At 37.2% G+C, this 19381-nt stretch overlaps 1 protein-coding gene across 6 annotated transcripts in view; it reads right to left on the bottom strand.

The window, feature by feature from the left end:
* Window positions 1-19381, bottom strand: part of gramd1ba (GRAM domain containing 1Ba) — a 61216-nt gene that overhangs the window by 33461 nt on the left and 8374 nt on the right. For 3 of the 6 annotated variants that reach the window (XM_067397596.1, XM_067397594.1, XM_067397595.1), the window contains exon 1: window positions 15510-15641. The exons of 2 other annotated variants lie outside the window; for them this stretch is intronic. In XM_067397596.1, coding sequence (XP_067253697.1) covers window positions 15510-15610 — 101 coding nt within the window. In that variant the 5' untranslated portion in view covers window positions 15611-15641. Of the gene's footprint in view, window positions 1-5678; window positions 5960-15509; window positions 15642-19381 lie in introns of those variants that run through there. One more of the 6 variants, XM_067397597.1, reaches the window with a different exon arrangement.

Here is a 19381-nt window from a genome sequence, read left to right on the forward strand (position 1 = left end):
TGAAAACTGTATCACGATATCAGTGTTTCATATTGGTCGATATCGATAATTATTGATATTTTTTATGACCCATTTAAAATAAGGACCAGGGGTCTCATTTATAAAGCGTGCGTACGCACAAAACGGGGCTGGAATAATTCCTCTTTAAACTAAACTGCAGATGTTATGACAAAATATTTTTTCGAGAATGACGATCAGTGATGCACACTTAACTGAGATATTATGGAAGACACTGCTGGATTCGGTGGTCAAACGGTCCGTTGTCCAGTTTGAATAGGTCCAATAATATCTTACTGTACAACCACAGCTGCATGTTCGTGTGAAGGATCTTCAAATAATTACCATTTGAAGGATATCATTTGAGGAAAACGGTAAGATTTGCATGTTTTCTTTTTAAAATACTTTGTTAGTGACGTGCCGAGTCAGACAATTGTATTTACACTGCAATAAATAAGTAGTCCGATCTGTTTCCACTAAAAATAGCCTATACATTTCCTAAAAGATATGTTCACCTCATCAGCAAAACTGCATAAATTGATTTGAATTGTTTAAAACTATTAAAATACTATCTGGCCAGTGGAAATGAATGAATCAACTCTATCCTAAAACCTTTATCTGAAGTATTTTATACAATTTTGTTTTTATGAATATTTTGATATATTTATTCTAAAACATAAAGAGGATATTGGACGATCTTTATCAATATAATGTGTGGCACAAATGGCAATTATAGTCTATATCTAATATTTTCCAATGTCTTGTACCTTTGACGGTGTTAACCCTGGTGTCACGTGGTTGGGAACGTGTATGGAAATGATATGCAGATGAGGTTATGCATAGTAAAACTAGGCGTCGTAAGCTCCATATATGGTTATTTCGGGGAGGAGGCAGGGTGGAGATGCACGTACGCACTATCTTCCGCTGAATGGGATTTATAAAGGGATTTGTGCGCCGGTTCTGGCGTACGCATGGTTTTATAAATCTGATTTTTTTTGTGCGTACGCAGAATCTAGCTTTTGCGCGTACGTACACTTTTAAGGATCCTACGCACAGTTTTATAAATGAGACCCCAGGAGAAAAATATATTACATTTAAACATTTTTATTTTAAACTTAACCTTCCTCTGATCATAATCCCCTCAGTTATTAAGACAGAAATGTCAACAACCATGGAAAACTCAAATAATTAAAATGTAAACATAAGTCTAAAGTAGGCATTTTGCGGGACAGTCCCGAAATTAGGAGCTTTGTCCCGCATTTCATTCATGTCTAATTTTTTTTCATCCCTGAAAATTACAATACCACAGTAAGAAATATAATAAAAACTGTGAGCATTTAAAAATCTGTTTGTGCAGCCGTCATATTCTAGCTGTGAAAATAATCAACCAGCGCAATCATAGAGAGAGGTTTTCCCGCTGATGACAACTGAGTGGACAGCGCAAAGAGCAGGCCTCATCAAAGTCGGTAAACACAACTACACCAGCAAGGATTTCATCCTCCATACTGGATAAGAACCTCAAGAGCTGCTCAAAGCTGCCCAAATCGATGATTTAAAGCATGTAGTCATCCATCTTTATGCTAAATATTTCCAACGAACGGCGGCGATCAAGCGCCACACACGGAAATGGTCGAGCACCTACAGAAAAACGAGATATTCTCGCGTTTTAACCAATACAAAATTGCGAAATTCAGACTCTACTTTCTTGTCTCGTTAATATTTCATTTAATGCGGGTTCTATGGCGTTATTGTATTGAAAAATGTCAAGCAATCTCTCCACTCACAGGCAGATTCCCTTGCACAAAACTGGACCGCGCGCTCTCGCTCAGATATCACATCTGTTCACTCAAACTTTTGTCCTCCTGCATGTGCAGCCGTGGATCTAGAATTGTCTTCTCTCCAGGATTTAATGTTGCCATAAGCGCAACATTATAGTGTGGGCACCCACCGGCAGAAACATTAATCGGCGCATATGCCAAGTTTGCCAACAAATGTAAATCAACATTTACATAGCGTAATAGTTGTAAATTTATCTGTCTAGCGTGTCACTCCCTACGTTGCTGGGTTACCAGAGAGCGAGTGCCTTTGTTAATGCAACCAAACTTGCTTTGCAACCTCTGTTTTCTTCCGACAAAGAATAAAAAATATTGAACGTTTTATCGAGCACATTTTTTATTGATATCAATCACGTGTCTATCGCGTTACATATCGTTATCGTTTTATACCCCAGCCCCACTTTTTCCATTATTTTACGGATTTATTTTTTACAGTCCAGTTTTCGAGGGCGGGCCAAAGAAGTAGATGTTGTTCTCTGGCAGCCAATGAAACCCAAAGGCTGGCATTATGAAAATTGGTTAAAACCTACATAGGTTTGTGCAGGAAGTAAAACTGGAATCACTGACGATTCATTTCAGGTTGACCTTTTACATTCAAAAACAGTTATATTACATGAAAGGTAATAATTCTATACTTTGCAGTATAACTTAAACATGCTAATATTCTTCTGTGACAGACTGCACTAGAGAGGGAGCTGGTCATGTGACCACATCTGCCTTAAGAAGTACATCCTCTTTATACTGTATCATACTAATCATACATTATAAATCTGGATTATCAAACAAGATTATTTAAGGAAATCATATAAAATTAAATCAGTAAATCTGGGATGTGTTTTCACAAGGGACTTATAATTATATGCCAACGTATCTCTTGGTGTCCACTGCAGTAAACACACACAGATGGACACTGATCTGATCCAAGGACGCACTCTGCAGTGCTCATTTAACAGCGCCCGGGAGCGAGAGTCCCACCGGAGGACACAGCAGCACACAGATGCTGAGACTGTCCACATTGTTACTGCAGAGCAGTTAATGAGCAGAAATCTGTAACACTACTACAATGAAGGAAAGAAAAAAACTGCTGACAAACCACCTACAAAAATACTTGGAAAAAAAGTATTTCATGTTTTCGTAATGTGTACTATGGTAATATCTTTTTTCTTTCAAAGTGTACTATGGTAATTCCACGAAATACATTGCAATATCATGAAAATACAGCATATACATGTAGTATTTTGTATACATGTAGTATTTTTCATATACATGCAGTATTTTGTATATACACTACCCGGCTGTTTGGATGCAAATAGGCAATTACTTAAGAGTGTATGACTGGATCATTATTGCAATTATGTTTCTAGCATGTTCTTTTACAAGATAATAATGGAAATAAATGTTATCTCCATCAAGAGGTGTATCCATTTTTGATCAAGATCTTGTATTGACAATGCAAGAGGTGAGCAATCAGTAAAGTCTCTTCCAGCACATCCCAAAAACTTTCAGTGAATTTGCCAATTCATGTGTGCAAAAGATTCTTCATGCCCCCTCGGTCACTTTGATTTTGCCAAGTAAAACATATTTTGTTGATCCTGGAACAACATTCCAGTCTGAAAATTTAGTCCTAACCCTATTCCTACCCCTAAACCTAATCCAACCCATAACTTATCCCTAAAATCAGAGGGGAAAATAGGTGAATAACACTGATGTAGAAGCACCTAACCCTGGTTGCAAACCTAAACTTGACATTGACGGTAAACTTGTCCCTCAAATCTGAAATGGTTGATTGGAATGTTGTTCCAGGATCAACAAAGGTGTTCATCCAGGAACACGTCTTACTTGGCAAAATCACGATGACCTGCCCAGTGCCAACCATTCTTTCACAGTTTGAACCTGGAATATGGCCATTATGTGTCTTCCTACATGGTCGTTTAAGAAATTAAAAGCTACACACTCGATTACTTAGGGTTAAAAGAACTATTCCCAAACAAATAACATGCTTGACACATGATAATCACAAGCAATAATGATCCAATCATAGACTCTTAATTTGCCTATTTAAATCCAAACAGCAACTTCCTTCCTTCTTTTTTTTTTTTTTGGCCAGGCAGTGTATAAATGATTCGATGATTCAACGATATATATATGGCCTGGCCAAAAAAAACAAAAAAAAAATATATATATATATATAAAACGAAAAAATTGGTTTTCTTATATATATATATATATATATATATATATATATATATATATATATATATATATATATATATATATAAGAAAACCAATTTTTTCGTATAAAATGATTTTTGTAAGTGTATAAATGATTCAATGATTCAACAATATATATAATGGAAATATATACCTGGGTGTTAATACCACCAATTGGGTGTTAATACCACCAATAATAATAAATATGTCTTGGTTTTCTTTATATATATATATATATATATATATATATATATATATATATATATATATATATATATATATATATATATATATATATATATATTTATTATTATTGGTGGTCTAATTTCTATCCACAACCAGTAATGTTTGGGATGGGACTTCCCCTGTTTGCCATTGGTCAGACAAAGAAATATTCTGGGAAACCTCAGACTAGGACTATAGTTCTTAAAGAGATAGGTCATCCATATTCTGTTATCAATTACTCACCCTGAGTTGCGCCACACTGACTTCCATAGTATGAGAAAAAATCCTATGGAAGTCAGTGGGGCCCCTCAACTGTTCGGTTATTTCTTCAAAATATCTTCCTTTGTGTTCAGCAGACGAAAGAAATTCATACAGTTTCAGGATAGATGGATGGAAATTTTCTGTATGGTGAAGATGTCACTGTGCTTACGTTTTTTTTATGCTAAAAATAGATTATTATCTGAGACCTAGATGAAAGCCATGTTCATGTGGCCTCAATGTCTCAAGACTACAAGTTCAATACACTGACTCTATCAGACAAAACATATTAACACCCAGGTTTTCATAAACACAAGCAATATCAACTTCTGATGGAACAGATTTACATGGTAATATAATTGCCATAAGTTTGCATTTAGCATGTTTATCAAAGTTGAAACACAAAGTACTGCATTGCAAAAAAAAAAACTGTGCTGTCCAAAAATAATTAAAAGTCTTAATAATAGAAACACAACATATGAGCTAATTTGAACCGTTTCCTCATTTCTAAAAATCCCCCCCACCAGCATCTTCAGCATCTTCGCAAATAACTTCTGACTTCTGAGGAAACTGCAACATTTTGTCTTGCTGACATACAGCAGAGCATATGAACTGAGAAAAGGGAAAAACTGAATTTCAGATCGATACATGACCCTCCAAAAGAATATGAAATTATGACATAAAAACTGCACTGTCACTCTTCCTTCAGAGACTAATCTGCATAAGTCCTGAACTCAGTGCCCCTAAAATAAGCTTCCACTATCCAACAGGGAAGAGTCATCCTGCCATCTAAGAGGGCAATGTTACATAACCATTAAAAGTTTATCATTTACGTCCACCATCTTTGCCTCAGCTGTGTGACCGCCGATTGCCCGGAGCTACGGAGAACGAATTCAGTCGTCAGACCAAGTCAAAGCTCTACTTGGTTGATGTAAACAAGTGGACACCAATACGTCACTGCAGATCTCAGACAGCGACAGATGCAAAGCGACAGCGAGAGCGCATTCCTACCGTACCGCACAATGCAGGTGTTTAGGATGAGGACAGGAAGCTTTCCTGCGACACTAAAATAAGAAGAAAACGCACAAACGAATACTGCAGAGAGAGGAGAGGCCCATGACAGACTGGCATCTGTCCGTCTGTTCACCTTACCAGGCGAGCTTGAAGCCTTTCATTAGTGCAGTGCAGGCTGTCCTGATCCCACAGTGTCATCTTCCCATTTCACGGGCCGCCTTTCCCAAGGCATCCCGAGCGGGATGTTAATCCGTGTCGGTTCTGGTGATCCCAAGTGCGGGCGATCAGCCCGACTCAGAATGCCTCAATCAGCATGAAAGTGTCGGGTGACCCATACTTCCACATCCTGTGTGTGTGAAGCTCTCAAGTGCACCTCTCTGAAATGCAGTAGCAGCCTCTCTCTCCCTCTCTCTTCCTGCAGATGAGGGCATGAGCGGCTCTCGTCTCAATCCGGTGCTTACTGAGCATGCTCAGATCCACCAGGCCACTCCCCCCCACCCGCTTCCTTCCTGACTCAAAGAGATTCCTGTCCGGTCTCACTGCTGCTGTGCGTGTGTGAGGGACTACGGGGCAGTCGACAGCTGGTCCTCTAATCCCTTAATACAGATGGACGGTAAACACTGCGAACAGAGTGTGTATAAGGATAACAGAAATATATTGCTTGGCGTCTTGTTCTATTTCCGTTACACACACACACCTGATATTACTGCAAATGTCTAGTCACATGTGCAGGCCATAGCAGCGCTTCTCTGATCCCATGGACACACATCTCACTGAAACAACCACGAACTGTCTGAACACATACATGTCCGTTAAAGTGTGTTTTTCGATGTGTGCTCTTAAAAAAAAGGTTTGTTAGTAAAAAGCAACAGGAAACAAGCAAGTCAATTCTGAGTCATTGTCTCCAAACACCCAAAAATAATATATCAGTCATTAATTACTCACCCTCATGTCATTCCAAACCCGTAAGACCGTCGTTCGTCTTCCGAACATAAATGGAGATATATTTTTTTATGAAATACGAGAGCTTTCTGTCCCTTCATAGGCAGCAATGCAATTACCACTTTCAAGGCCCAGAAAGGTAGTAAAGACATCATTGAAATAGTCCATGTGACTGCAGTGGTTCAACCTTAATTTTATTAAGTGTCGCGAATATTTTTTGTACAAAAATAACAACTTTATTCAACAATTTCTTCTCTTCCGTGTCAGTCTAAGACGCTGTTCACATGAGCACCACAATGTATGCGTGTGATGCTGATGCAGGAACCATCCAACACAGAGCCGGAGTTCTGACAGAGAACCTGGAAGCGCTGCTGTGTTTAGAGTTTAAGACTGACACGGAAGAGAAGAATTATAGTTGAATAAAACCGTTATCTTTGTTTTGTTTTTTTGCACACAAAAAGTATTCTCGCTGCTTCATAAAATTAAGGTTGAATTACTGCAGTCACATGGACTATTTTAATGATGAGTTTACAATACAACCACTCTGGGCCTTGGATGTGGTAGTTGCATTGCTATCTATGGAGGGACAGAAAGCTCTCGGATTTCATCAAAAATATCTTAATTTGTGTTCTGAAGATAAACAAAGGTCTTACAAAATTGGAACGACATGAGGGTGAATAATTGATGGAAGAATTTTCATTTTTGGGTGAATTAACCCTTTAAATACATGCAACATGGTGACCATGATTTTCAAATTAAGACATGTTCCTGAATCCTTGCCCTCGTTGGTCCCACAACAACATTTATATTAAGCAATAACATTTTAGGGTTAGGGTAAGAAAAGTTTTATATGTATATATGTATATCGCTGTCAGTGTGAATGCACCTACAATATATAACTTTCAGGAGGGCAATGCATGTAATACTGGCCTGTTTTTTCATTTTACATATATGTAAATGTGGACTAGAGACAGAGACTTTTTAAAAGATACTTTTTGTTTGTTTGTTTGACAAACAAACCTGACTACTCTTTCAAAACTTCATAAATGACCACCAGCACACATGCACAATTACACATACTGATAAAGCAGAACAAATAAACCCCAAATATGGTCATTTAATTCTGGTTTTGCATTGTTATATCCCACAAGATCAGAAAATATTCAACAAGCCAATAAATTCCCAGCATGACGCTGCCCACAGAGGACTAGCCAATCAGAATGAGTCCCTGTAAAAGCACTGGCCAATCCGAGCGTGTGCATGTCACAGTGGTGCTGAATGGACAGCTCCATCACAGGCTTTGAATGGGAATGCATACATGATGTATAAATAAACATTTTATCTGGGACAAAAATGTAAGAGTTCAGTTTGGTCTTTTTAGACAAGATTAAAAATGGACAATGTGCAGTGCACTTTAAGATTAAATTATATAATGTTGCACAAATGTTATGAAATATCCTTCCATATTCTGATACTAATACAATCTGTTATGAGATGTTACTTGTGCCAAAGGTCTTTGATGTCCAAATGAAGAAAATGCAAATGCAGTTCAAATATGAAAAAAATTAAATCATAATTTAAATCATATCATTTCATTGGCAGCACTTCTGGAATTTCCCAGCGTCCAGTACTGATGTGAAATATCAGCACTGCACATGTAATCGGTTGTGTCAACATGTTCCTTTGCCCTTGCTGGGTCTCTGGGGGTCTGAGTGCGGAAGAGCAGATGAGGATATCTGGCTCCAGCGGGCCTGCGGAACCTAGCCAATGAATGCTGGAGTTTATTTCTGTGAGTCCAGTCCTGATATGTTTAGCCCTACGGCCCAATGGCCTGCACGAGCTGGCACATAGCCCCGCCCCCTCAGCATCTCTGAGCTCAGTGCCACATGGAGGCTGACGGGAGCCAACCAATGAGAGCAGAGAGTGAGAGAGTCAGGTGATGAGGTGACTGTCAGGCTCGGTTAGTGAGCGTACTGGAGAAGTGAAGTGAGGCAGCTAATCCCTCCGTGCACACACACACACACACACACACACACACACACACACACACACACATAACCCTGACCGGCAAAAACAACACATTGTCATACCACTGAAAAGAGCTCAGAGGGATCAGAAGGTATTACTCATAACTAGTTGTCTACTGTTTTCCCAAAAGAGGGAATGCCAGATATAATGTTAATATAACAGCAAAATTGTTAAAATAAACACTTATTTTATACAATATTTACTCAAAACTCACAAACTTTATTATGCATAAAAGATTAGTTCACTTTCAAATGAAAATTACCCTAAGCTTTACTCACCCTAAAGCCATCCTAGGTTTATATGACTTTCTTCTTTCTGATGAACACAATCGGAGAAATATTAATAAATATCCTGACGCATCTGAGCTTTATAATGCCAGTGAGCAGGATCAACGAGTTTGAGCTGAAGAAAGTGCATCAATCCACATCCATCCATCATAAATGTGTACTCCACACACGGCTCCGGTGCCTGTTGTGAAGTATGAGTTATGAAGTACAATTATTCATTATTCCGTATTCAAATTATGATAAAACGGAACTGGCATCTTTTTTCCGTTAGTTGAATAGGGAAAGCGTGGGATGTAGCATAAGCTTTTTGAACTGCGAGAGTTTTACACTTTCTTCATAAGCTGAATATGGAAGGCGGTCTGGCAGAAGTTAGATATCTTACTTCATAACTTTTTAAATATGGATTATTTATTTATTTATTTTTTTAACACAAATGCATCATTTCACTTCAGAAGGCCTTTATTAACCCCCCGGAGCCGTGTGGAATATGTTTATGATGGATGGATGTGGATGGAAGCACTTTCTTCAGCTCATACACATTGGTCCCATTCACTGCCATTATAAAGCTCAAATGTGTCAGGATATTTATTAATATATCTCTGATTGTGTTCATCAGAAAGTACAAAAGCAATATACACCGAGGATGGCTTGAGGGGGAGTAAATCTTGGGCTAATTTTCATTTTCAAAGTGGACTAATCCTTTAACAAGGCTGAAACAGTTATTACCTAATGTTAAGGCAAAATATTAGCTGATTAATTGGCCTGGAATATCTCATAACCATGCTTTTTTGTGTGGAATTTTGGGGAACAAATTTGAGGAAGAGAGAACTATGGTTAATAACTATGGTAAAATACTACACCCTTATTGGTAGTTAAAGCTGCAGTCTGAGATTTTTTCTCTTTGTCGCCATCTCTGTTTGAAACCTGTAATTGCAGTCATATGCAGAACAGTTATCTGTACGTGTGTTGTGCCTCAGCACAGCTCGTCAGCGTGGATGAATCTAATGCTTGCTGTCAGTCACTGCACCGGTGTGGATACTGAACTTCAGAATCACAGATTCTACATCTTGAAAGTATGACCAATATAAGAATTTTCACTGGAAAATATCATCTGAACAAGTAAGTAACATGTCTGCTACTTTTGTTCTGACCAACTGAGTAAAAAAAGCATTAGACCCACAATAAATCGTACTGCTAATGATGATTAAATCTAACAATCGCTTAGCTCGGATCACGCCAAACTGCACAAATTATTATTACTGTTATATTTTGTTCTCAAAATGTTATTGTTAACAACATCAGCATTGTGTGACTATGTGTATTTAGTGTATATTAGCGTTACCTGTAGATTTTTTATTTGTGTAGCAAATCCACAGTCCAAAGTCTTTTGCTTTTTGACTACGAGTTAATCACCAGTTGTCATTGATGACTGTCATTTGGATCTTTCTGGATTACAATCCACCATCAAAATGATAAGTTTAATTATTTCAGCTGCTGTGAGAACAGGCTATAAGTGATCCGCTACCAGCAGCGTCCTCACGTGATAAAACTGACTAGCCTGGATGGGACTCCTTCCTTTCTGTTTACGGATGTGACGTAATGACGCACAGAGGAACTGCTGCATGCTCGAATTTCCCGCGAAAATCCACCATGTCGCTCTTATTATAAAAATGTATTACAAGCTTACCGTTGTGAATCGTGCTAAGATAATGAGATAGTTTTGAACACTGGCTGGTTATGTACTTGCTCAAAAATTGATTTTGGATAATTTTTAACCAAAAAAAAGTTACGGACTGCAGCTTTAAAATATATTTATTCAAAAATCATAAAAATATAGAATTGCATTTTGAAAGATCTTTGAATAAACATTGAATATGCAAAAAAATTGCATAATATATATATATATTAAAGGTGCTAAAGAGGATGTTTTGTTTTATACATTTTTGCAATATTACTTGAAACTGTCTTTACTAACTGATAAAAGACTATTTATTAGGTGCACTGAAAGGAATATTAGTAATATACATCATCTGTGCACGAGGTAGGGCCTTAAAAACATCAGCCAATCGTTTACACGATCATCGCGTAAACGATTGACCCTCTGGCTTGTCAATCACTGCCGTGACGTTCCTTGTGAGAGACGAGCGCGGCTGCGCGCTCCAGTAACTTTCCACACTCCACAGGCACCGCATGCAATGTTTTTGTCAGGAGACAGGAGTAACAACTGCAGATTATGAGTTACCTGCGGTGAGTCCGACATAATGAATCCACTAACACGACACAGCGAATGCCGGTGGTAAACACTTGTGTTCCAATACTCGTGCTCGAGTTTTGGGAGGCGTTCCTTTGAAATTTTCAAAAACTCACTAACAGTCTTTGGATTCTCAGTCGACGAAAAAATCCTCTCTATCACCTTTAATTCTGTCAAACAGTCTATGGTAAAATGTTTAAAAGACTCCAACAGTATTGCATGCTTATGTATAACTATAAATATTATCAGATTTACTTAAAGGGATAGTTCCCCCAAAAATAAAAATTCTGTTACTCAATGCTGTTACTAAAATTTGTTACTCACCCTCAAGTTGTTCCAAACCTGTGTGAATTTCTTTCTTCCATTGAACACAGAGAAGATAATTTGAAGAATATCGGTAACCAGACAGTTGACAGTAGCCATTGACTTCCAAAGTATGTTTTTTCCTACTATGGAAGTCAACGGCTACTGTCAACTGCTTAATTATCAACATTTTTTCTTCAAAATGTATTTTGTGTTCAACGGTAGAAATAAACTCATACAGGTACAACATGAGGGTGAGTAAATGAATGTTCATTTTTGGGTGAACTATCCCTTTAAATATTTAATAAAAGGTGTGTAGAAGTTTATGAATGAATTCTGCTCGTATTCCACAGAAATCTGCAAAGCTTTGTGTGGAATTCATTGGCTGATACCTCACGATTACTGAGGAGATACAAACACTGAGGTCTTGGGTGCTTTACTGAGATTTATACAGCAGCACTGGTGAATCCCACACAGGAAGGAGAACTCAATCGTTCACTCATGACCTACTTTCACTGCTCTATATGGCCCACTCTTCCTGACAGAGAGCCCTAAGGAGATTTTAATCTGCAAGTAAAATGACTCAGTGCCCACAGACAGACAGACAGATGTCCAGAGAGGATTCAGTTTATGTATGGCTGAGGAAAGAGTCCGTTGAAAAGGAAGTCAGAAGTGCACATGAGCTTACTATGAGAGACGGGATTCTGTTTACAGCTCAGTGGAAAAGAAAGAGAGCGAGAGAGCGAGAGAGAGTGGTATCTGATTGAGGTGTTAGATAACATCAGTCTGCAGTTCTGTGATGAATCATCAGCTCTGGTAACAGGACACTGCTGCTGCCAGCTTCTGTCTAATCTCAGCTGAAAGACAGCCTACACATCTTTCATAGGGATCTGGCCAATTAAATGAGAACACAGGAACAAATGAGGCAACCAGAGCATGTTGAACATGCTGAAAACGATTACAGGAAGAAAGTCAAGCAACAATGTGCTTGCACATCTTACAATTATTTTGATGGCCACTATCTTTTTGAAACAAGGGCACTGAGAAAACAGTCTGAGCTTTATTTAAAATGCATGTCTTCAAATTTTTAAATTAGTTTTCTGCTATTTTTCTAATATTGAAGGACAAGTCAAGTCAAGTTGAAACTCAATACTGAATCATTTTAAACTTCTTTATCCACTGTAAGGCCATGTGTCCACCAGCATGTTTTTTCAATTGTTATCAATGGGAGCGCTGCATATTTAAAAAACTGCAGCAGCGGGACGAGTCATTGAGTGTCTAGTTCATGCTGAGCGCTGCACGCTTGGCATTTTTTTCTGGTTGACGATAGCTGAAAAATGTTCAACTTTGGGTAAAACGCAGCGCTCATCATCACCGTCACTTTTTACCCAGCCATCCAATCACAGTGGAGAAGGATCAGGATTAGGGCTGGGCTTTACAATGATACAGTATATATCATTATCACTGTATAAAATGTCTTTTGTAAGAACTTTTGCTATATTGTGTATAGTATATTGCATGTAAATGTATATTAGTATATAGTATGTAAATGTATAGCACTATTGACACTTAAGAGTAATGAAATGCATGAATGAGAATGTAAAAAACAGTTGTTAAAAAGCAACAGTGCGGTGCTCTAGCTGACTGACACACAGCGTAAGCACGTGCACAGAAAGCCACGTCTCTCAGCATATGATCACGAATTCAGTTCTCTTTCATATCTTATTGCACTTAATTGATCTAATTACACACACAATTATATCAAAATGTCCATCATGTGAGAGTATTCATGTAAACATGGCCGGTTATGTCTCAAGTGAAAGTAAACATTTGCGTGTAAACCGTATGTGTATCAGTATAATGGATCTGTGCGTTTGGTCTTAAAGTGACAGCAGCCTAACATACCTATTGCTGCTCTGTAATTAATGTGAGCCAAACAAAAGAGAAAATAACTTTCTGCTCTTGACTGGATAACTTTTTTAGCTTTACTAAAAATAAATTTATACTTAATTCATACAATTAAGACAAAAAAAGAGTTACTTCAATCATGCCTGTGTGAACACCTCAAGTTCACATAACAACATTTTACAACTAGAAATTGTCTAAAAGCTTTTTACCCTTTAAAAAAATTCAGACATAAAATATTTTGATTTAAATGTGTGCTTGTGCTATCAAATGTCAGTTGTTTCGATATCTAGTTGTGTAATGAAATTATATTTTATAAGTATGGCATCCAAATACTTTTTGTGGCCCCAGTATCTGTAAACTACTTGGACATTTTTAGGAAATATGAAATGTTAAATATAGCAAGCAAGAAGTTTTTTTTCCTATTCTTTTTTTTTTTTTTTTTGAGAGAGAGAAAGGGAGAGAGAGAACGCAGTGAATAATGTATGCTTCCTGATATAGGCTCACTGCACTTTTCTTTTGCAGCATAAGCATCTCCTAACAAAATATAGCAAAAGGGCAACTCAGAATGTTGCTGATCATGTCGAAACAAAAACCCTGTCCAATGTACAAGGTCTGATCTCACCTTAAATGCACAGAGGAATAGAGAACGAGAGAGGGTGAGGCTGGCATTTCTTTGTTAGCAAGTCTGCTTTGAACAACTGCTAATTAAAGAACAGGCACACACACACACACACATCTGCATTCATCAAAGCTGTGTGTCTGAAGAGAAACAGATCTAGTTAGTCTAGTTACTGTGACAGGGACACAATGACCCTGAGCTCATGTCGACCAGAAGAATATGACATGACTCTTTCAGTCTTACAGTCATTCAAGGTCAAGAAAATTAGTGAAGACATGGTTAAAATAGTCAATATGACTACAGTGGTTCAAACTTAATGTTATGAAGCGACGTGAATACTTTTTGTGCGCAAAAACAAAACAAAACTAACGACTTTATTTAACATTTTCTTCTCTACCCTATCGGATTTGTAAGCAGTTGACACAGTGAACACAGTGCAGCGCTCGCGGGTTTACATCAGCAAGTAAATTTTTGTTCATCACACAATGAATGGTGCTACTGCATCTTTTTCAGTGTTGCCGACTTTTCGGACCCCTTTAGCGAAATTTTTTTTATTTTTATTTTTTTTTCAACAAAAAAAACAACATCTAACAGTCAGTCCCTATATCGTATCATTCCTGTGTCTGACAGAAAATATGTAAATGAGAACAGCTTTATTGGGCATTCGGCTATATTTTATATTAAAATAAAGTATGTGAGTACAGATTAGGAGAGGACACAGATGTTAAGTGCCAACAGTTGCCACATTACGTCTTGTAGTGACATTTAGCAAATTTAGGTACTTTCCAAAGAAAATATTTGGCAACATGGATCCTTTTTGAGACTTGAAAGCTTCAGAGCCCATTCACTGTAACTGCATGGAAAAAAGCATCTAGTACATTATGCTAAATTTCTTCATTTGTGTTACTCAGAATAAAAAATAATAAATAATAATAAAAAAAAAATAGGCTTGGAGTGACACAATACTTCAAGAATAATTACAGAATTTTCATTTTTGGGTGACCTATTCCAATCTTTTCTGTGCCTACTATTACTTTGTGCTTGTATATTTCTCTATTTGCAAGACTGATAAAATACACACACTGTAGTTCCACACTGTATAGCAACATCAAAGTCATGGGTTCAAATATCTTATAATTATGCATGTAATGAATTATATCTTCTGATTAATAAGTTTAGCCATTGTTATAATTGATTATAACATATTACTTACACTTGCTCATTAAACACTGATCTGATGATTAATGCATTATTTAATGCATTTAAAAAGCATAACCAGGAATAAGTATCCATTACTAGTGATACTGGATTTTTACAGTTATTTGAAAACATTAACCATATAAAACAATGTGTATCAAAAGGCATTATAAATGCAAATAATGCACACATATCCAGCGGCTTTGGGTTCTAAACTGCAGGAGAACAAATTATAGCTATAAACATAACTAATATATTGAATAATCATAAGGTTTACTTAACATTCTGTCCTTTTTAAGGCTCTACTGTAAAAGATTGAAGAGTAATTCTATATATCACAGGAAACAGTATCTGCTACAGTAATACAGACTGGATCAACTGACCAGTTACAGTCTGTACATAACACCTGGCAAAAACAGACAAAAAGTACTCACTGATCCCGGCGAAAGTGCAGTCTTTTCCTGAGCGTGGACACCCGTGGGTGACAGCCCAGTTTGACGGGTGAGGTGCATGATAAAGTCCTGCTCTGAACCATGATGCTCTAAACTCATCTGGACCTGCATACGGTTTACACACACCGACTCCTCATTACTGAACTCCCTTCACCCCCTCCTCTCTCTCTCTCTCTCTCTCTCTCTCTGTGTCTTGTCCTGCGGTGACCCAGATCCTGCATTTTCTCAGTGTGTGTTGTAGATCAGTACAGCTTGTTTCCTCACCTGAGGTGTGGCTGTGGTCAGACCACCAGCAGAGACACTAATATGGCCATCAGTGTCTTAAATAAGAGATTGCGTGCTAGTGGGTAAAAACGCATAAGACTAATATAACCAGAGAGAGACAGATCTGGGTGAATGGATTTGGTTGTTGTTTTATGAACACGGCTGAACCTGAATTTAAATCAATTTGTCAGGATTGTAATATAGTATTCAAGTATAATTCAACGTAATGACATTCAAGCAGTTCATACAACTTCTGTGGTATTCCTAAATATAATAATCAGGGTTTTCCACATCTTTCGACTAATGAATTTCTTTTGAATTTTTTTTTTACTAATATTCCTTGTCATTTCTGATTACTGGATAAAAATAGAAAAAAAGAAATAAAAAAGAACATTCATTTCCATGAATTTTTAAGATTTGTTTTCCATGACCAGACCTGTAAATCATAAATTCCCTGATATTTCTGAAACATAAACAACATTCAGGGTATTTCCAGAAACATTCAATGAAATTATTGCAAATAATCAACGTCTGAAATGAAATCTAAAATATTTGTATTTAATATACTTATATATTTTACTACATAAAACAAATGTAATTTATTTAACACTAATTTAAAAGGAAATATTTTTTATAGGTTGAAAACCATGACAAACCTAAACTCTGGTAAACTTAAAATCCGTATTGATGGATATGTTCATTGTTATGACAGTATTGACATTTTTCAATTTGTTTTCAAATCAGGTATAATTAGTCAAAATTAAACGTAAGGTAGGCAATTTCTTTGTTTATACACACTTTTAGTTATACTGGTTGAAACTCTCTTCACATCCTGATAGCAATCAATAACAGAAGTGGTTTAAATATATTAAAACATGTACATATATCTTCTGTGGAAGTCTCAGGACCAAAACAAAAAAAAATGTTCATCCAATCACTGTATTCAGTCTGAATGCAATGATACGATGTCCTTCCTGCCTGTCAACATATATATTTCCATACCTCCGCCCACCAGCTCGTGCAGACATCACACGTCATCAGAGCGTTTCATCAAGGCTATGCAGAGTTGTAGACAGTCATCAAGCACCACAAACAGCAACCGCCTTTTACAGTTCCTCCTGAACCAAAACAATGAGCTTATGCCGTGTTCACGCCATGTCATAACTGTATTACGAGATGTGTTGTACTACCCGGAGCTGTTCACATCCTCAGGCTCGCATTTATGTGTTTCTATGTCAACACTATTAATGCCGAAATGAATCTGCAGCAGTCAGGTGATACAAGTAAGAGCTCTGTAAGTTATTTACGCTCAATATTTTTGTAATATCAAGTGCTTTGAGACATAAGGTAATCTAAACGCCGTCTCTCGTGACACTTCGCAGACTCTGCTGTGCGCGTTCATGTGTTTTGGAGAGGGCGTAGCTTTGTAAAATACTCTAAAGGGAGGTTGGGATCTCATGCTTTCAAAGCTAGCTTGCTATTGCTAGCCTCTCTGAAATTGCCTACCCTTCATTTAAAAGGTGCCATTTTTTGAATTAAAAATTGAATTTACCCTCAGCATAGTTGAATAACTAGAGTTCAGTACATGGAAATGACATACAGTGAGTCTCAAACTCCATTGTTTCCTCCTTCTTATATAAATCTCATTTGTTTAAAAGACCTCCGAAGAACAGGCGAATCTCAACATAACTGTTACGTAACAGTCGGGATCATTAATATGTACGCCCTCAATATTTGCATATGCCAGCCCATGTTAAGGCATTACACAGGGGCAGAACGTCTGGATCTGTGCACAGCTGAATCATCAGACTTGGTAAGTAAGCAAGAACAATAGTGAAAAATGGCAGATGGAGCAATAATAACTGACATGATCCATGATAACATGATATTTTTAGTGATATCTGCGCCAGAATTAAAGGGGCCGCACGCTTAATCGGTGCATATGTAATTACGACTGAAAATAGGCAGTTAAAAAAATTAATAAAAAAAAATCTATGGGGTATTTTGAGCTGAAACTTCACAGACACATTCAGGAGACACCTTAGACTTATATTACATCTTGTTAAAACTAGTTCTAAGGCACCTTTGATGATGTAATTTGTTTTGTCATAAAATATTCGCAAATAAATTCCAATTCAACATCATGTGAGATGTGGCCAGTTCAATTCAAATTCACACTCATGAACTGAAAGGGAGCCTGTACTATATGTATGTGTCTACATGAGAGTTGAGCTGTGATTCATTCAGCCTAACAGGACACAAGCTGGCTGAACATTCATCACCTTTAATGAGCATTAGCTGCTTTTACGTCACGACACAAAACTGATTTAAAAATAAGCTCAGGAATCAGCTGAAATCGGGTTGCTGAGTGCACAAAAATGAGCTGCGGGCGACCGTGTGCAGACTGACTTTAACAAACTGACTTTAGCAGGTGTATAGATGCACACACACACTCGTACACAGACTCACATACAAATGGTTATCTTAAAGGAGTTCATAAAGATCTATTTTCAGACAATGGTAAATATGAATGTTAAAAGCAACAATCAAACACAAAACTAATCAATGTACAATCAGTGATGTTCACAAGACATATTTTATAAATCCAGAAGAAAGAACACAGTGTTCTAGGTCCAATAAAGGCAGCAATGAACAAACGCCTGAAGCCTAGAAATGAAAATGAAAAGAAAAAAAAATGCTCATATGATATTCCAGCCGAGGATCGGCGTGTTCTTTGCCCAGCTGTGCACAACAAGAACATTTGAGCACAGCTAAAAATCTGAGCTTTCTCTACAAAACCTTGCTAAGCTGATTCAACCTGCACAGCACCTGGTTTAAAAAATGTGATATTTCTGAGATAATGTAAAAAAAAAAAAAAAAAAAAAAAAAGATCTGAGAAAATGCAATGGGCTGTTCTGCAGCCCTGCCATGGGAAAGTGACTACACACAAGAGTTGTTTTTGAGATGGCACAATATAGACAGTGGTCAGACTCAAAACCAGAAACAGAAACACATGCAGAACATGACACAGAAAGAAGAACAACTTCAAAAGCTAAACATGAACCACCAAAAACAGAAGCTTCTCAACCACACTTGAGATCTAACACTCAGACTAAAACAGCTGCCTACAGGAAGTTCATATCATGTCAAGCTGTTCAGCGTCTGCCGTTATAAAATGACAAAGATTGAAACGAGAGAAAAAAAAATTGTGAAGTGACGAGAGATTGAATCCCAATTCGCAAATTACTTGTCATATAAAATACACAAGATTAGCCTGTTTTCTATGGAAGCTTGTTTCGGCCATTGAATAAAAAATAAAAAATAAAAGGTAATTGTGAATTTTTTTCTCTCAATTCTGGCTTGCTTTCTTTTTTCTCACAATTGCAAGAGTCTCTTTTTTTCTCAGAACTGGACTTCATAACTGGTTTATATCTCACAATTCTGAAAATATAAGTCAGAATTGCGAGATATAAACACACAATTGCGAGAAAAAAGTAAAAAATGCCCGTTTCTTTATTTCTCGCAATTGTGTTTATAATTCGCAAATTCTGACTTAATTTCTCACAATTCTGAGAAAAGTCAGAATTGCG

The sequence above is a fragment of the Chanodichthys erythropterus genome, chromosome 10 (genome assembly GCF_024489055.1).
Source record: "Chanodichthys erythropterus isolate Z2021 chromosome 10, ASM2448905v1, whole genome shotgun sequence".
Classification (NCBI taxonomy): domain Eukaryota; kingdom Metazoa; phylum Chordata; class Actinopteri; order Cypriniformes; family Xenocyprididae; genus Chanodichthys; species Chanodichthys erythropterus.